Genomic DNA, 17016 nt, shown 5'->3' with positions numbered 1-17016 from the left:
GGACTGACTCAGAAGTTGTCAGAGGAAGAAACAAGTTTCCCTTCAATTGCTTTGCCATTTTTACCGACCAACAGTTTGGCTTTTTGATGGGTTTATGCCAGCAGTAAATTCTGGGCTGCTGACAGCTCGGTGTGTGAGACAAGTGAAGGCAGCAGCAGGGAGGTGCGGGGAGGACACAAGCCCAGCCCAGGCTCAGGCGACAACCCCGAGATGTGAAGTGACAGGGCTCCTCCTGGGCTCCCCAGCACTGGCACGGGAACACGGATGCCAGCTCCAACCAACCTTCCTGGCCCCCCCCTCCCAGCCCCCCGACCTGTCAGACTTCTCTCCAGGGAGCAGCTCTGTCCTCGTTTCTCCTCTTCCCGCCTTCCCACCTTGGCAGGGCCAGGAGCTGCCAGCACATGGGAAGGTGACCCCCTGAGGGCTCCCCACTGCCAGCACAGGGGAAGGTGACCCCCGAGGGCTCCCCGTGGCCAGGCAGGACCAGGGACCCTGGGGAGCATCCCCGGCCCCCCCACCAGCAGCTGCCTCTCTCCTCAGCCTGTCTCAGCAGCAGCAACAGCTCAAGGGAGACGCCTTCGAAAGGATAAACGGCAGGCGTTTGTTGTGCTCCTGTTTCCTGGATGAATGCGCTGCTTCCTTTTACTAAGTGCTCTCTTAGGAGAAGGAAAAGGGAAAAATAAAACAGCAACAGAAAGGAAGGAGGATGACTCACGGTGAGGCCACATCTCCACCGACACGCGAGAGCTGCGAGACGGTGCCAAGGACAAAGGCTGGGATCAAAAGCACGGGAGCAGATCAAACACGCGCCCTCCCCGGGGAGGGGGAAGGTTTCAGGGAGCTGCCCGGGGGGAGGAAGGTGGGATGGAGCCGGGCCCTCCCGGCCGCCCATGGGCTGCAAGCAGCCATCTCCCTTTCCTGAGCTTCAGCCACTGCTTTCACCATCTGAACGGGAGCTCCGGCTGTTGGAGTTCAGTTAAGACACGCACACAGGCCTCCACACCAGGACACGGACAGCGATGGGGACGGAGAGCACCAGGAGGAACCGTGGCTGCACTCAACAGGAGGTGAAAAAATGCCCTTTTCCTGAGGAAATGAAAGAGCTGAGTCCGGAGCTCAGCGCGCAGAAGGGGGCCGGTGCCCTTTCTGCCGGTGTCTCTCAAAGTCTATCAAAAAGTCCCATTTACATCAAAATGCCCTTCCAGACATGCTTCGATTTTACTTTTCCCCTTTCATCTCCGTCCCCCTCCCGCCCCACCTCGCAGCCCCATTGTCCTCGCAGCACCAGGAGCGGGCCGAGCACGCTGCCAGCGGGAAAGGAACAGGAGAGAAAGAAAAGAGCTGGAAACTAAGAGAGAAGCCGGAATCGCTCCTGGTCCCGCTCCAGCGGGAGCTGTGACCCCATCTCCTCCCGCCTGCTGCTTGGCGGCCGCCCCGGGGGACGGCGCTGGCCGTGTCCCCTCCGCGGGGACGGGGACTCGCTGCCCCAGCCTCCGCTGTCGCCTGGGGCTCTGCTCAGGCTCCGGTGGCCGCCGACGGTTTCAGTGAACTTCAACAAAAGCCTCGGGCAAGGGCACCATCCTGCTCCGCTATCCCTGGCCAAGCAGCACTGCACACTCTGCTCCCAGCACCGAGGACACTGGTGGCACTGGGAACACCCGACACAGCGCTCTGGGCTTGGTCATCACTGCGCATCCCAACTGGCAATGAAGTGGATCGAGCATAAGTGCTTCACTCTGCAGATGAGACTTTAAAATGCCAGGGGAGCTGGAACACTTCCACAGGTGCCAGTGCCAGACTCGGCTCTGCCCCAGCCCTGTCCCACCTGTCCTCCTCCAGCAATTTGGATTTACTGAGCTGTTTCCTTCCCCAACCCTGGCCCCAGCAGTGCCACATCCTTCCCTCACTTTTCCAAGCCCCTTAAAAGCAGAAGTGCTTTCCCCAGCCTGCCGGATGGACACGCAAGCCTAAGACTGAAATCTGCTCCAGGTTCCAAGTGCAAATGAGGTTTAAGTGCAGTTTAACCCAGTAAAGCCCAACTCTAGCAGTGCACAATCCCAATGCTGTTCACCAGACTCTGTCCACCTTGCCTGACACAGAGCTTTTCCAGTCCTCCCGTCCTATTGTCAGCGTCTATTTTTAACCCCCAGCATTATTTCTCCCTGCGTGACTTCAGACACTCTCTGGGGACGAGGTGGAATTGCTGAGCTGGTTCCAGGCAAAGTGACTCAACTCTCACCTTCAGAAGCCACACAGGAATCAGAGGAGAAGGAAATTTTCCTCCATTCACATTTTCCTTTCTCTTTCCCTCCAAGCTCTGTCTGGGGCTGAAAGCAGGGAAAGCTGCAGGGAGGTAAAGCCTGTGTCCATCAGCAAGAACACGCAGCAATGCCATTCTCCTCCCTTTTCCTCCCTGGTACCTTTATAATCAGCTGGATTTAACTTGGGAAAAATACTGCATCAGTTGCTGGTGTATACGAAGGTCAGAATGGTAACCTTAACACAGGTGTTATGAGTGGAGCTCTGAGCTGCCAGGCACAGGGAATCTCATGGAGAAAGGCACCATCCCAGCAGAAGGAGGGAGCAGCATTCCCTTCGCGGGGCCCTGGGCCGAGCGCCGGTGCCGACGCTTCACTGCTCCCTTTGAGCTGGTCTTGCCGGCGCCGCAGAGCAGTAATTAAGGAGAAGGTCAGCAGCGAAGCCCTTCAAGAATCTGTCCCTTCAGGGGAGTATCCAAACAACCCCACCATTTGCTACCTTCTAATTCCTAAAGCGCACAAGCCCAACGCCAATCCAACGCCAACACAACGCCGAGCACTTGTAGATGCCTTACGGAATGAGGGATGCGTGTGCTGCGTCAGCCAGATGTTGACATTATTTGGCATTAAGAGCCAATAAATAATCATTAATGCTACTGCAGCAGCCAGGCTCTCTGCAAGAAAGCCCAGATGCCAAAAATGCCGTGTTTATGGCACAAGGGGAGGCAGGATCCGGTAGAGCCGCCTGCCGCGCACAATGCTGCCGGCGCTGCCAATTCCTGTGCGCATCCCAGTCCCTCAGCACTCGGCACTCCTCCTGAAGCCCCAGCTCAGGGGATGGCAGAACTGGGAGAGTCCCTGCATGCCAACCTGTCTCCACAGCCACACAGAATCACACTGGCCACCAGAAGCTCGGGTGACATCAGCAGTCATTGCATTCCAAGCTGACACTGCTCTAGCCAGCCCTGTTTTTTGGGATGACTCCCTGGTTTCACTCGCTGGAGCTGGCAGGACGCTGGAACACACACAGCCCCGGAGACAAGGGGAGGCAGCATCTGGAAGCAATTATCCCAGCGCTCTTGTATCTGTCACCCACTCCTTTTGTAAGGAACCATTCCCAGTATCAGCAATCTCTCAGTCATAAACCAGGAGAAGGATTTTACCCCTCATCCCAATGAGGCAGTGGAGACTTTCCTGATGGAGAGTAGGGTGGGCAAGGCTCCTCCTGCCAGGTCACAGGAGAACTGGGCACAGCAGGGACAGGCACCTTAAGGAAGAAGCCCACTAAGATAAGGAATACAACAATTTGTCTCCTTTGCCTGTGCCCTGGTATCATGCTGCAGCACTTTCAACACTATACTTCTGAGTTTGAGGCCCCAAAAACCTCCAACTGTTTTACAGGCATGGATGAACTTCTGAGAGCTCTGTGGGATGGTCCCCATGCCTCCAACGCACCCCGTGCAATTCCATCCTCAAACCACGTGCTCCATCCTAAACCAACACGCCTCCAGCCTCAAACCATGTGTTTCCATCCTCAACCCACGTGCCTCCATCCTCAAAGAAGAAAAACAAGGAGGAACAGGCCTTGTCTAGGAGAGCAGGAGCCAGGAGGATCCCACAACCCTTCCCCACCACCGTGAACACCCCCTCCCCAGGCTAGGTAGTCCCTGCATTCTCCCTATTCCACACCATGCTCAGGGACATGTAGCTTGCATCCCAAAAGGAAAACCAAGCCAAGAAAGGCTGACCGACGGGCACCAGGACTGTTTCAGCTGGCTGGCACATCCAGAAAATCCCCAGCACCTCAAACAGGGGCACCCCCACCCACCTTCCCGAGCCCACAAACTCCACATGCAGCAGAGGGAGGTGGCTCACGAAGACTTTCGTGCCTCTCTTGGATGTTATGAAACCAGGCAGGGAGCATGAAACTGCCTGCCGTGGGTGGGAGCACCCAGGGCTATATGGAGAGCCCGGAGGATTCCTCCGTGGTCTGGGAAAGCACGTGGGCTCCCCCGCCCCGCACACACCCTCGCAGGGTGGGTTTTTCTTCTGGAGAGACTGGGTGAGCACAAACACCCAGCACAGCCCCACATGAAGGGGATAATTAGGGAACAGCACCCAGTGCTCACCAAGACAGAGCAGATCAAAAGCAGAATCGAGCATTAAACCTCACCAGGCTTGGGAGCTGCTCCTGGGAATGGAGTCCTGTAGGACACCCCCCACCAATCCCTGCATCACAGAACTACTCACTGCAGGTAGGGAATGCCAAGCCAAGGCAACACAAGCAGGCTTTCCTCCCTCCCCTACTCCCAGCAAGTCTTCCTGTAGTTCAGGGAAGTGAAACAAAAAGAAGGAAGGTAGGAAAAAGCTCTTCTACTGCCATTAAATGAGCAGTAGGCAGAAAGCTCCAAAGGACAGAGCAGTGGGAGAAGGGGGGTGGTCCAGGAAGCACAAGGGACCCTCCTCTCCCCTTTCCTCTCCCTCCACCGCTTTGCCAGGATGTTGCTACTTCAATTATTTCAGTAATTAGTTGAGCCCAGGCACTTCTAATAGGGGGGTAGGGGAAGGGGGGGGCACAGGGAAAGGGGGTTGCAGGAAAAAGGGGACACAAACCAGCTGGGATGTGCAGCCAGATCTCGGCCTCACAAAATTTCCATGAAAGAAGAATAATACAAATCTTAAACCCAAACACAGCTGAAGGGGAAATTCCAGCTGCCTCCAGCCCTTCACACCTCCAAGCGCCTTCCTGAAACCCCAATCCAGCCAGGCCTCCTTGGCCCAGTGAGAGGGAAGGGGGCTGTGCATCCCCAATGGCACTGGGACAGCCTTTCCCACCTCCTGGGGAACCATCTCCTTCTCCTCCTCACATGCTGCGGAGGAAGCTGGGAACAATGAGATGCACCAGTGCCAGCTCCGGCAGGGATGGACACTTATGGACCACCCACCTGACTGCCTAGGGACAAGGGACAGGCTGGGAGGGACAGCCTGGAGCAGGGGGCACAGGCAGCTGCCAAGACCCCCTCCCTTGCTTGGTGTGAGGGGCAGTTCCCTGTCCTGGTGACATGGGGGGACACGAGAGGGACACAAGGAATTCAGCAACTATAGGCTGTGGTCACTGAAGGAGGGGCTGTGCAGAGATTCCCCATCTTCCCTCACCCCAGCTCTTCGCACAGGAGAGGGGCTGCTGGCTGAGCCATGGGCCAGACCTTCCCTTACAAAAATAACATTTCATCTTTTTTTTTGTTTTTTTAATTTCTTCTTTTGAAATAATTGACTAATTGGCCGAGCCCCAGGTCCATGCTGGGAGTGGATCCCAGGTCTGCTCTTGCATAAAGCGTTTATTAAAGACATCACAGGAGGACAGGAGAGGAGAGGAGGGGAGGGGGGCCAGGCAGAGCCCGGCAGGCCGGGGCGGAGCCCAGAGCACGCTGGAAATTTCCCATCGCACCCAGAGGGAGGAAGCCCAAAAATTAATCCTGATCATCCCCTGCAGCACAGCTCTGCCCCGAGCAGGGCCTGACTCAGCCGGGATGGGCACCACCCGGGGAGGGCATCACCCAGGATAGGCAGCACCCAGGGAGGGCATCCCAGTCCCAGCGCCCTCAGAGTAGGGCTGCAAGTATGTGAAAGGGAAGGGGTCCCCCTCCTCTCCTCCCTTTAATCCCCAGCCCCAAAGCAGAGCCCTTTCAGGGGAAAGTGTAATGCAATACCTGGAAAATTTCTCCCACCCGTTCTCCGCTGTCGGCTGCCAAATTTAAAACATATTTGCTGCCTGGCCTTGAAGAAACGTAACCTGCTGCCCAATTCCAACACGTTCATTCTTTGGGGGGCAACGAAAAAATTCACAGAGCCGCTGGTGGCTCCTCTGCTTACACCCCACAGCCCTCGGGGCTGGGAGCTGCCAAAAAGCTGCCTGGGAGCCTCTGCCAGCACACACCGGAACGCCAGGAAAGAACAGGAGGGAGGGAGCCCTTGCACAGCAAGAGGTTTATGAGTCAATGTCCATGAGCCCCAAGAATCAGCTGGGTTGCCACCAGACAAAAGCCCTTGGAATATGCAACATTCAGAGCAGTACAAAACTCTGGAGCATAAGGAATAGGCAGAGACCTGCAGGGAGAGGATCCTCACTCAAAAATGGAGCCACCCCATCTCCCCTCACAAGTGGAGAACTGAAGGAGCAGGTGGATGCACACGCAGCATCATCCTTCATCCCACCACCCCAGCTCCTCACCAGAAGGAATTTTCTGGCAGGCCAGGGTTTCAAGGGGAGGCTGGAGCTGTGGGAAGGGGCTGGGGGAGGGCACAATGTGTTTAGCAGACTGAGCGATCCGACAGGGCCCATTAAAGGAAACAATTTGTAATACAATAATTATTATGTCGTTTCTCTGGCCTCTTTCCTAAGCCTCCTTTAAACAGTTTGAGGCTTGAGGGGCCTCTAGAAAGCAGAAATCTGAGGGTGCTCCAGTGTCCACACGTGCCAGGATGAGGAAGATGGGATGCACGCATAGAACAGACACTTGCTTGAAGCTCTCCATGCAACGGGAGCTCATCCTGGTTTGCTCACAATCCTTGAAAAACACAGGGAACAAAGAGGAACTGCTGCTCCCCAACTGCAGGGGATCATCAGCAGATAAGGGTTCTCTCTGGGAACACCACTGGATGTGGATCCATATTTGCTCCAATCTGGAGCAAGGCCGGGCCCCGCGGCCGCTCCAGCTCGGCTTTTCTGCTCTGAAGTTCTCGGCCACACATCTGAAGAAAGCGGCAGTAGTGAACAACAGAGAGAGAGCAAGCAACACAAATCCCCAGGATAATGAGCCCGGAGGAGGGAGACGGTGGGCTCTGTCTGAGGAGGGAGCAGTGCTTTTATTGGAGAGGCCTAAAAGGGCTATAAATCCTCAGATTCAAAGGCGAACTCAAGCTCTTTCAAGTCGGAGGAAGGCCTGGGATGTGTCAGCTGGGAGGACTAACCACGCCGCGTCCCCTGCTGAAGTGGCCTCTTCAGCAAAGCTGCGGAGCAGCCCGGGATATTACACCCAGATCCTTTCCATATGCTCCCGGCCGGCCACAGGCAGGGCATGACGGCATCCCTGCCGGCACCGGGAGTCACCCGACCCCCCGCACAGGAACACCGGCCACCCTGCCTTAATGGGGGGCGCCTTTGTGCCCATTCCTCTTCCAAACCCCACTGACAATTTGCCCCCCGAAATCCCGATGGGAGTAGGGGGCTGCGTCCCTCCCTCTCGCGTTTGGCTGCGATACTACAGCAAGCCCAGACAAAGAGTGTGGAGCCCAGCACCAGCACATCCCTGCATCCCTCCACATCCTGAGGCTGCCAGCCCTGCCTGCCAACCTGCACACCAGGCCGTGCTCCCACGTTTCAGAAACCCATTAAAAGGGAAAAATCGGTGGCAAAAGAGGAGATGGCACCAAGCCTCAGCCCTGCGCGAGCAACCGCAGACGCTGCCCAGCCTAATGAGAAGGAAAACATGGACACACTCTGGGATCAATGGGTGTAAGGGGGTTTGTAGCTCATAAGCCATGAAAAGGCACTTTGCTTTTCCCAAAGTATCTACTTGGAAGAGGTGGGATGGCAAAAGCCAGGCAGGGCAGACGGTACACAGGGCTGGGCTCATCCTGGTAGGATGCCAGGGGCAAGGAAAGGGATTGCGGGGAAGTGGGATGTTCCTGTCCCATCCCCAGCAGTGACGCAAGCCCGGGTGCCACCAGCCAGGACCCCCAGCTAGGGAGGGCACCCACTCCAGGGCTTTGAACTTCCTAAATCCGGCCTGAAGGTGCTGGGACAGAAGGAGCTCGGACAGCTTGTGTGCTGTCTCCCAATTATCCCAGCCTGGCAACTCCACATTGGAACCAGCAAGAGCCAATCCATGTTAAACCAGGTGACTGCAGGCTTCTCACCACAGCCCAGCCCCAGCAGACATGGCACATGTGGATCTCTGTGCAGGCACAGCACCACAGAGTGATAGAGCCTTTGAAAAACACCAAGGGGAGCTCATGGCTGGACACCAACCAAATCCCAGCTCTGCCCTCATACAGCCCCCCCCAAGAAAAGCCCAGTCCCATGGCCTCAGAAAGGGCAAGCAGCCCACCTGGGAAGGGCCGGCTGCGGGTAGGAAAAGGTTATTCCCGAGCAGGCGAGCCAGGGTTATAAATAGCTGGCATTTTTGAAGTGCAGCTGCTCAGCTCAGCTCGGCCGGGGCGGCACTGCCACGCCGGCACCTGAGCCGGCTTGGATCCCGCCCGGGGGCTCCGGCAGGGAGAGCTCACGGAGCTCACTGCTCACTGGAACACCACGAGGAACCCCCCAAACCTGTCCCCTCATCCTCCAGCGAGGAGGGACTGGAGGCCCCCGAGCCGTGCTCCAGGGATCACCCGCAGCCTCCACTCCATCTCCAGCAGAACCTGCTCCATGGAAGGGCAGGGGCCAGGAAAACCCCACTGCGCGCAAATCCAGCCTCACCGAGCAGGACGTTTAGCCCTGGCTTGTCCAACTCCTCTGGGACCAAGTCTGGACAGGCTGGGGGAGCCAGGAGTGCCACGACTCCAAGGCTCAGCTGTGAGCAGAACACTGGGGCTCCAATCAGGGATGGGATCCTGAGACTCCATGAGCCCAGTACCGCTGCTCCAACCAGAGACAGGATCCCAAGGCTCTGGCACAGCCCTGAGCTGAGCTCTGATGCTCCAACTGGAGATGCAATCCAGAGGCTCCAGCACAGCCCTGAGGAGATCAGCAGGGTTCAACCACAGATGGGACCCCAAAGCTCCGGCACAGACATGAGCTGGTGACCAAGCAGGAGACAACCCACAAGGGGCAAGAAAACCCCTCCTGAAGGATACCAGGACTGCACCAACCCTCTCCACAAGCAGCACCACCATCCCTCCTGCTCTCCGCAGCAGGATTCTCTGCCACACCACCCAACCCAGAGCAAGGGATGGGAAGGGGAAAAGCATTGGGAAACACCAGCAAGGAGCTGGTCTCTCCCACAGGCCTGCACAACAAAAGCCCCACAGCCCGGGCCGCGCATTCCTGCCCAGATGTGACGCCGCGATAGCGCCGAGCGAGTCCTGCTCCTGCTCCCTGATCCCAGCAATCATTAATTAGAGACAGAACGGAATCAGCTTTGTTTCTCCCCACCCTATTCCAGCAGCCAGACTCCAAGTAGCATGTGCTACTGATCGCTCCAAGATGTTTTCCCACTGGAGTCCAGCGCTCCTTGGGCAGACAGGCTTCCCAGCAGCACGGCCACTGCTGTGCCAAGGACAGGGTGCAGTGCCACAGGGGCAGCAAGCACAAAGCTATGGGAAAGCTAGGGGGAAGCTGGGACATACAAATCCTACAGGGAAACAAGGGATCATCCCCACTGCTAAGCCTCTGGTTTACAGGGGACAATCCAAACAGCTCCTGAAAGACGTCATGCAAGGGACTATTCGTGCACTCCAGCTCTTTGCAACCTCCCATGATCCCTAAAAACATGGACAGGGCTTGGAGGGACCCCTGAGCCCCCAGTGAAGCTGTTTGGAGGACCTCCTAAACACTTCGTGAAGCTGTTCAAAGGGACCCCCACCCCACCTGGCCGCACCACCAAGGGCACAGGTACCTTCCACCCTGCCACATCCAGCCTGTTTGGAATAAGGATTCAAGGGAACAGCTTAGACCCCAAAGTGACACAGGAGTTCAGGTGCAGTGGAGGAAAGCAGCCCCTGCCAGCCCTTCCCAGTCAGAACTGGCATGGAAGCCCCATCCAGCCTCACTGCCAGGCACATCCAAGGAGCTGCAGCAGCTGTTTTGCTCCAGAGAAAGCTCCGGCTCCTTTTACAATCAATCAGCCACCCCATCACGGCTCTTTTTTTCTTTTAAAGGAAGCAGTTAAATCCATTTTATGGAATCCAGCGGTATTTACCCGGCTACTGCAAGAGCCGCAGCCCTGCCTTCCCTTTTTTTTAATTTAAGTTAATGAAGTCATTCCCAAACGACCCGCAAGGAGCCCTGGGTGCTCCTTTCCCCCTGGCACAGGCAGAGGGAGAATGCTTCCAGTGAAACATGGGCTGGGCATGGGGGGGTTCTGCCTTGTGGGGAGCAGGAGCTGGGAGGGCTCCCAAAGGCCTGGCACCCAGCAAAAGGTCCCCCCCTTCCAAAGGAAACTCCAGCTGGAAAGCAAACTGTCCTGTCCAGGCTTGCTTTGCCCACGCCAGCCTTCGGAGATGAAGCAAAGCCCTGGAAAGGCCAAGGTGCACATAGGGGCCATAGGATTCTTGATGGGAACACAGAATCATAAATCCTGGAATGGTTTAGGTTGCGAGGGGACCTTAAAGCCCATCCGGCTCCATCCCCTGCCATGGACAGGGACACCTTCCACTAGCCCAGGTTGCTCCAAGCCCCATCCAACCTGGCCTCAGGCACTTTCAGGGATGGGGCAGCCACAGCTTCTCTGGGCAAACTGTGCCAGGACCTCCCCACCCTCGCAGCCAAGAATTTCTTCTCAATATCCAACCTAAACTTCTCATCTTTTTAGTTTAAAGCCATTCTCCGCCTCTCAGCCTCAGGAAGGGGGAGTCTCCACAAGTCAGAAATTACTTTTAATTAAAAATAAGCAGCGAGTTTTCCCTATTACCTAAATCCTGACATCGCGAAGCGCCTCCTGCGCCCACGGCTCCCGTAATTCCATTCCATCTGCTCCGACAAGTGCGAGCCCCCTGCTCCAGAGCTCCAGGCCAGCCCTTCCCCTCGGAAACAGCCTTCCCGCAAGCACTTTGTCCCTCGTAAAACGGCATTAAAAGAGGCAAAGATCTGCCAGGCTTCAACCCCAGCGCTGACAGAATTCCATGGGACACCATCATGTCATTAAAGGCAGAATAAAAATACCACGAAGGATTAGACTTTTGTCTGGTTTTTTTCCCTCTTTCCCTCACCTTTTTTTTTTTCTTAAATAAATGCATTTATTTGGCTTTTAACAAGTTTGGAACTGAGGAAAACTTTCTGGAAGGGGAAGAGGGAAAAGCAGAGGCAAAAGGAGGCATTCTCCGGAGCCGCGTGGATGATGTGTCCCATTTCCCCCACCTTCTTATTAAAATACTTTCTGGGGAGGCGAATTCCAGCCTGAAATGAATTTTCCAAACCATATTTTATTAGGAATGTTTCCCTTTAACGGTCGGTACAGGAGCCCACCAGGGTCAATATTTCTCCCAAATTACAGCCGAGGGAGTTGAGAAAGGATTTAGCCAGAATTCCTCTGGCAATTCCCGGCTGTCCAAGGAGAGCACGCTCCCACCACCCCCGGGCTGTGCAGCAAAGGGGGCAAGTAAATCCCAGAAGCACTTTCCCCAAAGCCCCCTTTGGACACGATGGAATAAATTAAAGCCATATTGCCTCTCCAAGCCCCCTTCCATAGGGCTCTGCAGGCATCCCAGGGAAAGCTCACTTAGAGGGCGAGCTCATCCCAAGCACAGGTTTGAGACAATTATCACTTTTTCCAACAAAACCATTTCTAGGCCTATTTTTTTCCCTTTCAAGACCCAGCATCTTCACAGTGGGAAGTGGGTGATGATTTCACCGCTGGCTTTGGGACACACACCCAGGAGCTGACCTGGGCTTCCCAACCCAGCACACAGCTTAAGCCTGACTTAACTCAATTAGGAAATCATTCCATCTATCGGATGTGTTATCAGCATCCCTCTGATAACACCAGGAGCCCCAGATTTGCTGGTGGAGCTGGAGCCCACAGTTCCCAGCTGTCCAGAAAGGGCAGGAAAATATTTTCCTTATTTACAGCAATCGCGCTGAGGCTGGCCGGGCCCGGAGCACCACGCTTACTCCTCGGATCCGTTGGAAAATTCCATTTAGCTGTGTTATTTTTAAAGGCTTTAGCTCTCTTTACTCTAAAAACAAGAGTTAAAGCTCAGCAGAATGGGATGGGGGCTGGCACAACCCCGGCGTTGCCCCAGGAAGGGGCTTGGAAGCCCAAGTAGCATGGCGAAGGGTTTTTATGGATCTATCTGGAAGATAATCCCAATCCAACCAACAGCAAGAGTCTCCCTGTAGCTGGAGCCGGACTTTGCCCAGCACACCAATCCCCTGACTGGTTTCCTCAACTGGGCTTGCTGGGAGCGGCCGTGAGGAGGCTCTGCCCGATGCCACGCAGCGGCAAATCTCGGAGCTGGGAAAGAAAGCGACGGATCCCAAAGACAGATCCCGGACACGAGGATCCGGGGTTGCTCCGCAGGGGCACAGATTGAAGGGAGCCGAGTGGGATCACGGCCGGGCCCCAAAAGTCTCCACCAAGGCAAAACACTTCCATGGGTTTTGCCCACACATGTCCCAGCAGAGCCATTTCTGGGTGGAAACGCTGTTTCAGGTGCTTCCCATTCTCTCCTGTCCCTGTGGGGATACAGGGATGGGGAAGCACCCACAGGAGCAGCCCCACACGGGACGGCACATTCCCAGAAAGCTGGGTCCAGGACAGACAACCTCTGAGCTCCAAATCCACGGACAAGCGAGAGCAGACAACCCCCAAACTCCAAATTCCTGGAGAATGGAGAGTGGACAACCACTGAGCTCCAAACCAGGGTAGAACTGAAGGTGGCAAAGCACCAAGCTCCAAACTGGAGGAGGAGAAGCACCAAGCTCCAAACTGGAGGAGAACTGAGGGCAGACAAACACCAAGATCTGAATTTGGGGAGAACAGAGAGTGGGTAACCAACGAGCTCCAAACTGGGAGAAAACTGGAAGCAGACAAACTCAGATCTCTGATTTGGGGGAAACCAAGGGTGGACAACCCCAATCCCTGAATTCAGGGGGAACTGAGAGTGGGCAACCACCGAGATCCAAACTGGGGGAAAACCGAATCCGGACAACCTCTGAGCTCTGAACTAGGCGTGAACCAAAGGCAGAAACCGCTGAGCTCCAAAAAACTGGCAGCAGAAAACCACCAAGTTCCCAATTCAGGAAAACCAAGGAACCCTTCAAGCTCTCCCTGGACACCCCACCAGCGACATCTCCAAGGCCACCACTCCAGGGCTCAGTGGGAAGTCCTGGAGTGTCACCCCTGTGCCAGCCAATGGCCACGGCCTCCTCCCAGCTTCCCAGTCCTCAGCAGCTTAAGGAAAACGCAGGATAAGGAAGGGAAGAGGGGTGACATGGCATCCTCCACCACCAAGCCGGAGCCGCCTCCACCTCCAGCTGCCTTTTCCCAAATAAAAACTCTATTTTCTGGAACAAATTTGCCTGCCCCTCACCAAGCTCACGAATTCAGTGGGGCAACTCCTGAGGGAAAAGGTTCTCTCTGCTCCCAGCCAACTGACACAACTCCCAAAGAAAGGAAAGGAAAAACACACCGAGGAGAACGAAGTGACGGAGACGCGGTCCCGGCACTTCCAGAGCTGGGGACGCGCAAAGTGTGCCTGCAAAGTTCCTTTATCCCCATCAAGAAACCAAGGAAATAAACATTTGGTTGGAATACGTGTCCAGGCAGGAAGGTTGTCCAAATTGTTTCAGTTCTTTCCAACCCTCAAAAAACTCTTTGGATTATTTTTGGGTTATTTTTTGCCTTGAGAAGTGTGGTGGGGAAAACAAAAATAAAGCAGGCTAAAAGCAAGAATTTTTTGAAGGGAGAAAGGAGTAAGATAAATAAACATTCTATGATCTACAAAATAAAGCTGAGCAAGGGCCACCGACCCATCCTGACCACCAGCCCCCGCGTTGGGGCGACCAAACACCCCCCGGTCCTCCTCCTCCTCGCCCTTCAGATTGTTCCTGTACGGCAGCCGTGTCCATATCCACAGATTTATATAAAAATATATAAATTTATAGAATTTAAGTGGCTGTACAGACGGAGCAGCCCCACCGCCCGCTTTGTTCGGACCCAGCCCGAGGTGGGGGCGGAACGAATCCCCTCGCTTTCCTCCGCGGCTGATTTCGGATGAGAAAACCCAGAAAAAAAAATAATAATAGAAAAGGTAATAAATCCAAACGCTGCAGGGAAGCGGCGATCCGGGAAAAAAAAAAAAAAACCCGAGGCGTGAAAAATGAAAAAAAAAAATTAAAATTCAAGAAACAAAACGTGGTTTTCAAAAACAAAAACGGATTTCAAGAGAGGAAAAGCTGCGAGGAGTAAAAGCATAATTAAAAATGGGGAGGAAAAAAGGAAAGGAGGTTTTCTTTTTTGGTACGAAAAGCAGCGCGGCGCCGCGGGTCCGTCCTCAGCCGGGGGTCGCTCCGTCCGCCGCCCGCAGCCTCCAGGCGCGATTTTACCTTAAAACCCTCGCAGTTTCCGCTAAATTTCGCATTTAGAACACGGTTTCGGTGCCTTTTTCCCCGCGGGGGGTGCGAGGCGCGTCCCTCCCGACCCCCCCCTTCTCTCGCCGCACGTACTTGGGGTTCGCGGAGCTCCACGACACCGGCTCCAGGCTCTTGGCGAGCGGCGCGGCGAGGCGGCACAGGGCCAGCAGGACACCCAGCAGCCACCGCCCGCCGCGGGGCCGCGCCATCGTCCCTCGGCGGCGGGACGGGCCGGGCGTCAGGCGCCCATCACGCTCCGCCGCCGCCTCCTCCCGCTCCGCTCCCCACCCGCCGCCTCCGCCCGCCCCGCACCGACTGAGGCGCCGCCCGCCGCGGCAGCCGCTCTACCCCTCCGCGCAGGCAGCGGCGCGGACAGCCCGCAGCAGCGGCCAATGGCTGAGCGGAGCGGGGGGGGCCTCGCTGGAGGGCACGCCCATTGTGGGTTCTTAAGGGGAGCGCGGAGCATTTTTGCCTTTTTTTTCCGCCCCCCCCCCCCGCCGGTTCCCGTTGCTACCGGCTTACCGGGGTGGGGGTGGGGTGGGTGACGAGGTGACAGCGTTGGGGACGAGCTGGCGGAGCGCCGGTATGGGCGCCGCACCGGCCCGTCCCCATCCCCGTGGAGCCCGTCAGCACCACCCCACGGCGCGCCGCGCTTGGCCTCGCCCTCCCGTTCAGCCGCGATCCTACAGCGCCCCCCAGCGGGCGCCGCCGGCTACGCCCGGAGGGAAATATTCCGAATAAAAGCCGGGACTGCGAGGGCTCCAGCGGGGTTTCTCCGCTTTGGGGCTTTTATTTTCCAGAGGATTGCAGGGTATTTCAGTTTTTAATGAAAAAAAAAAAAATTAATTAAATTTTTCTAATTGGTTTTAATTTTATTTTTTCCCCCCCCCCGAGGGTTTGTCAAAGGTTTTGGTCATTTTTTCCCATTAAAAAAAAAAAAAAAAAAATAGGTTTTCCACTTTTTTGATGTTTTGGAGGGTCTCGGGAAGATTTCGAAATATTTTTACTTTTTTTCGAAGGGATTTTTAAAGGTCTTTCAATATTTGGGGGCTTTCTTTCGAGGGGTTTTTTAAAGTATTTTACATTTTTTGAGCGTTTGTAAGTTTTTTAAACTTTTTTTTTCTGGTTTTCAAAAGATTTCTCAATTCTTTCTACTTTTTTGAGGGACTTTAATGTAATTTCTGACTTTTTTGACTTTTTTTAAAGATATTTTTGAAACTTTGGGACTTTTTGAAGCGTTTAAAAATATTTTTTCTTTTACCTGTTCTTTTTAAGATTTGGAGGGCTTTTTTAACTTATTACAAGGTTTTAAATGTTTTTCCCCAATTTTTGATTATTTAAACTCTTCTTATATAGTTCTTGAGTTTTCTGATTTTTTTTTTTCTTTTAGTATTTTGATGGTTTTGCCATTTTTAATTTTCTTTTTAGTTCTTCCAAGTTTTATTTTTATTTTTTAAAGCCTCTAAAATCTTCTTGATTTATTTTTTTCCTTTGGTGTTTTTAGGGTATTTTTTTTAAATTTGGGATGTTTTTTTGGTGGGTTATTTTTATTTTAATTTTTTTCCATGTTTTCTTGATTTTTTAAGTCTTTGGAACTTCTTTAAAAACTTTCTTTTAATTGTTTTTTAATTTCCAGAATTATTTGGAGCTTTTCTTCCTTAATTATTTTTTTTTTACTTTTTAAAAATTCCTTCTATTTTTGAGGGATTTCGAGGTTCTTTTAAAATTTTATTTAAACTGGGCTTTCTATTTCTGTGGCAATATTTTTTATGTGTACTGGATTTTTTGGAGTTTTTGTAATTTTTGATTTTTTTTTATTTGGGCCATGAGGAGGGAGGAGCCAAAATCCAGAATTAATTTGCTTCCTATTAAGAAAATCTTTGGAGTCGCTTCACTTTCTAATACAGGAACAGTAATAAACCCCTTTGGAGTTGGTTTAATTTCTATTAATAAAATAAAAACAAAATAAAATAAACCCCCCTCCCGAGTCTGTTCACTTTTTATTAAGGAAATTTTTAAAAAACCCTCGAGTCAGTTCCTTTCTGTTACAAAAATAAACCAACAAATTTTGGCGTCACCTTCGTTTGTGTTGAGAAAATTGAAAAACAAACAAAAAAGTCACTTTAGAGTACAAAAATAAACCAAACCCCCCCCCCCGAGTCCCTTCAGTTTTTATTAAAATAATTCAAATTAAAGCTCAAAAATTCCAAAAAATGGCAGAGTCGGTTCCATTTCTTTGAGAAAATAATAAAAAAATTATACAATCAAGGTCAAATTGGCTCCATATTAATAAAATTTATTAAAAATCCAATGTTTTAAATGTGATTTTTCTGTCTTTTCCAGGAAAAGCCCAAGCGGGGGGTGGCACGTGGGGTGTGGGGCTCCCTGGGCACAGGGACCAGCAGGATTTGGGCTTTTGGAGCCATCCCGATCCAAAGGAGAGGGAAACACCTGAGGAACGAG

The 17016-nt window shown here is 53.4% G+C and overlaps 1 protein-coding gene across 1 annotated transcript in view; it reads right to left on the bottom strand.

Moving 5' to 3' along the window:
• The window catches only part of EFNB1 (ephrin B1), a 45204-nt gene extending 30352 nt beyond the window's left edge, over nt 1-14852 (bottom strand). The window contains exon 1 of the mRNA XM_068204641.1: nt 14647-14852. Within this exon, the coding sequence (XP_068060742.1) occupies nt 14647-14762 (116 nt within the window). The 5' untranslated portion in view covers nt 14763-14852. The remainder of the gene's footprint in view (nt 1-14646) is intronic.
• Nucleotides 14853-17016: the final 2164 nt, after the last annotated feature.

Source organism: Anomalospiza imberbis, chromosome 14, assembly GCF_031753505.1.
Source record: "Anomalospiza imberbis isolate Cuckoo-Finch-1a 21T00152 chromosome 14, ASM3175350v1, whole genome shotgun sequence".
Lineage (NCBI taxonomy): Eukaryota > Metazoa > Chordata > Aves > Passeriformes > Viduidae > Anomalospiza > Anomalospiza imberbis.
The sequence above is the reverse complement of the archived record's forward strand: the minus strand, read 5'-3'. Positions and strand labels throughout refer to the sequence as shown.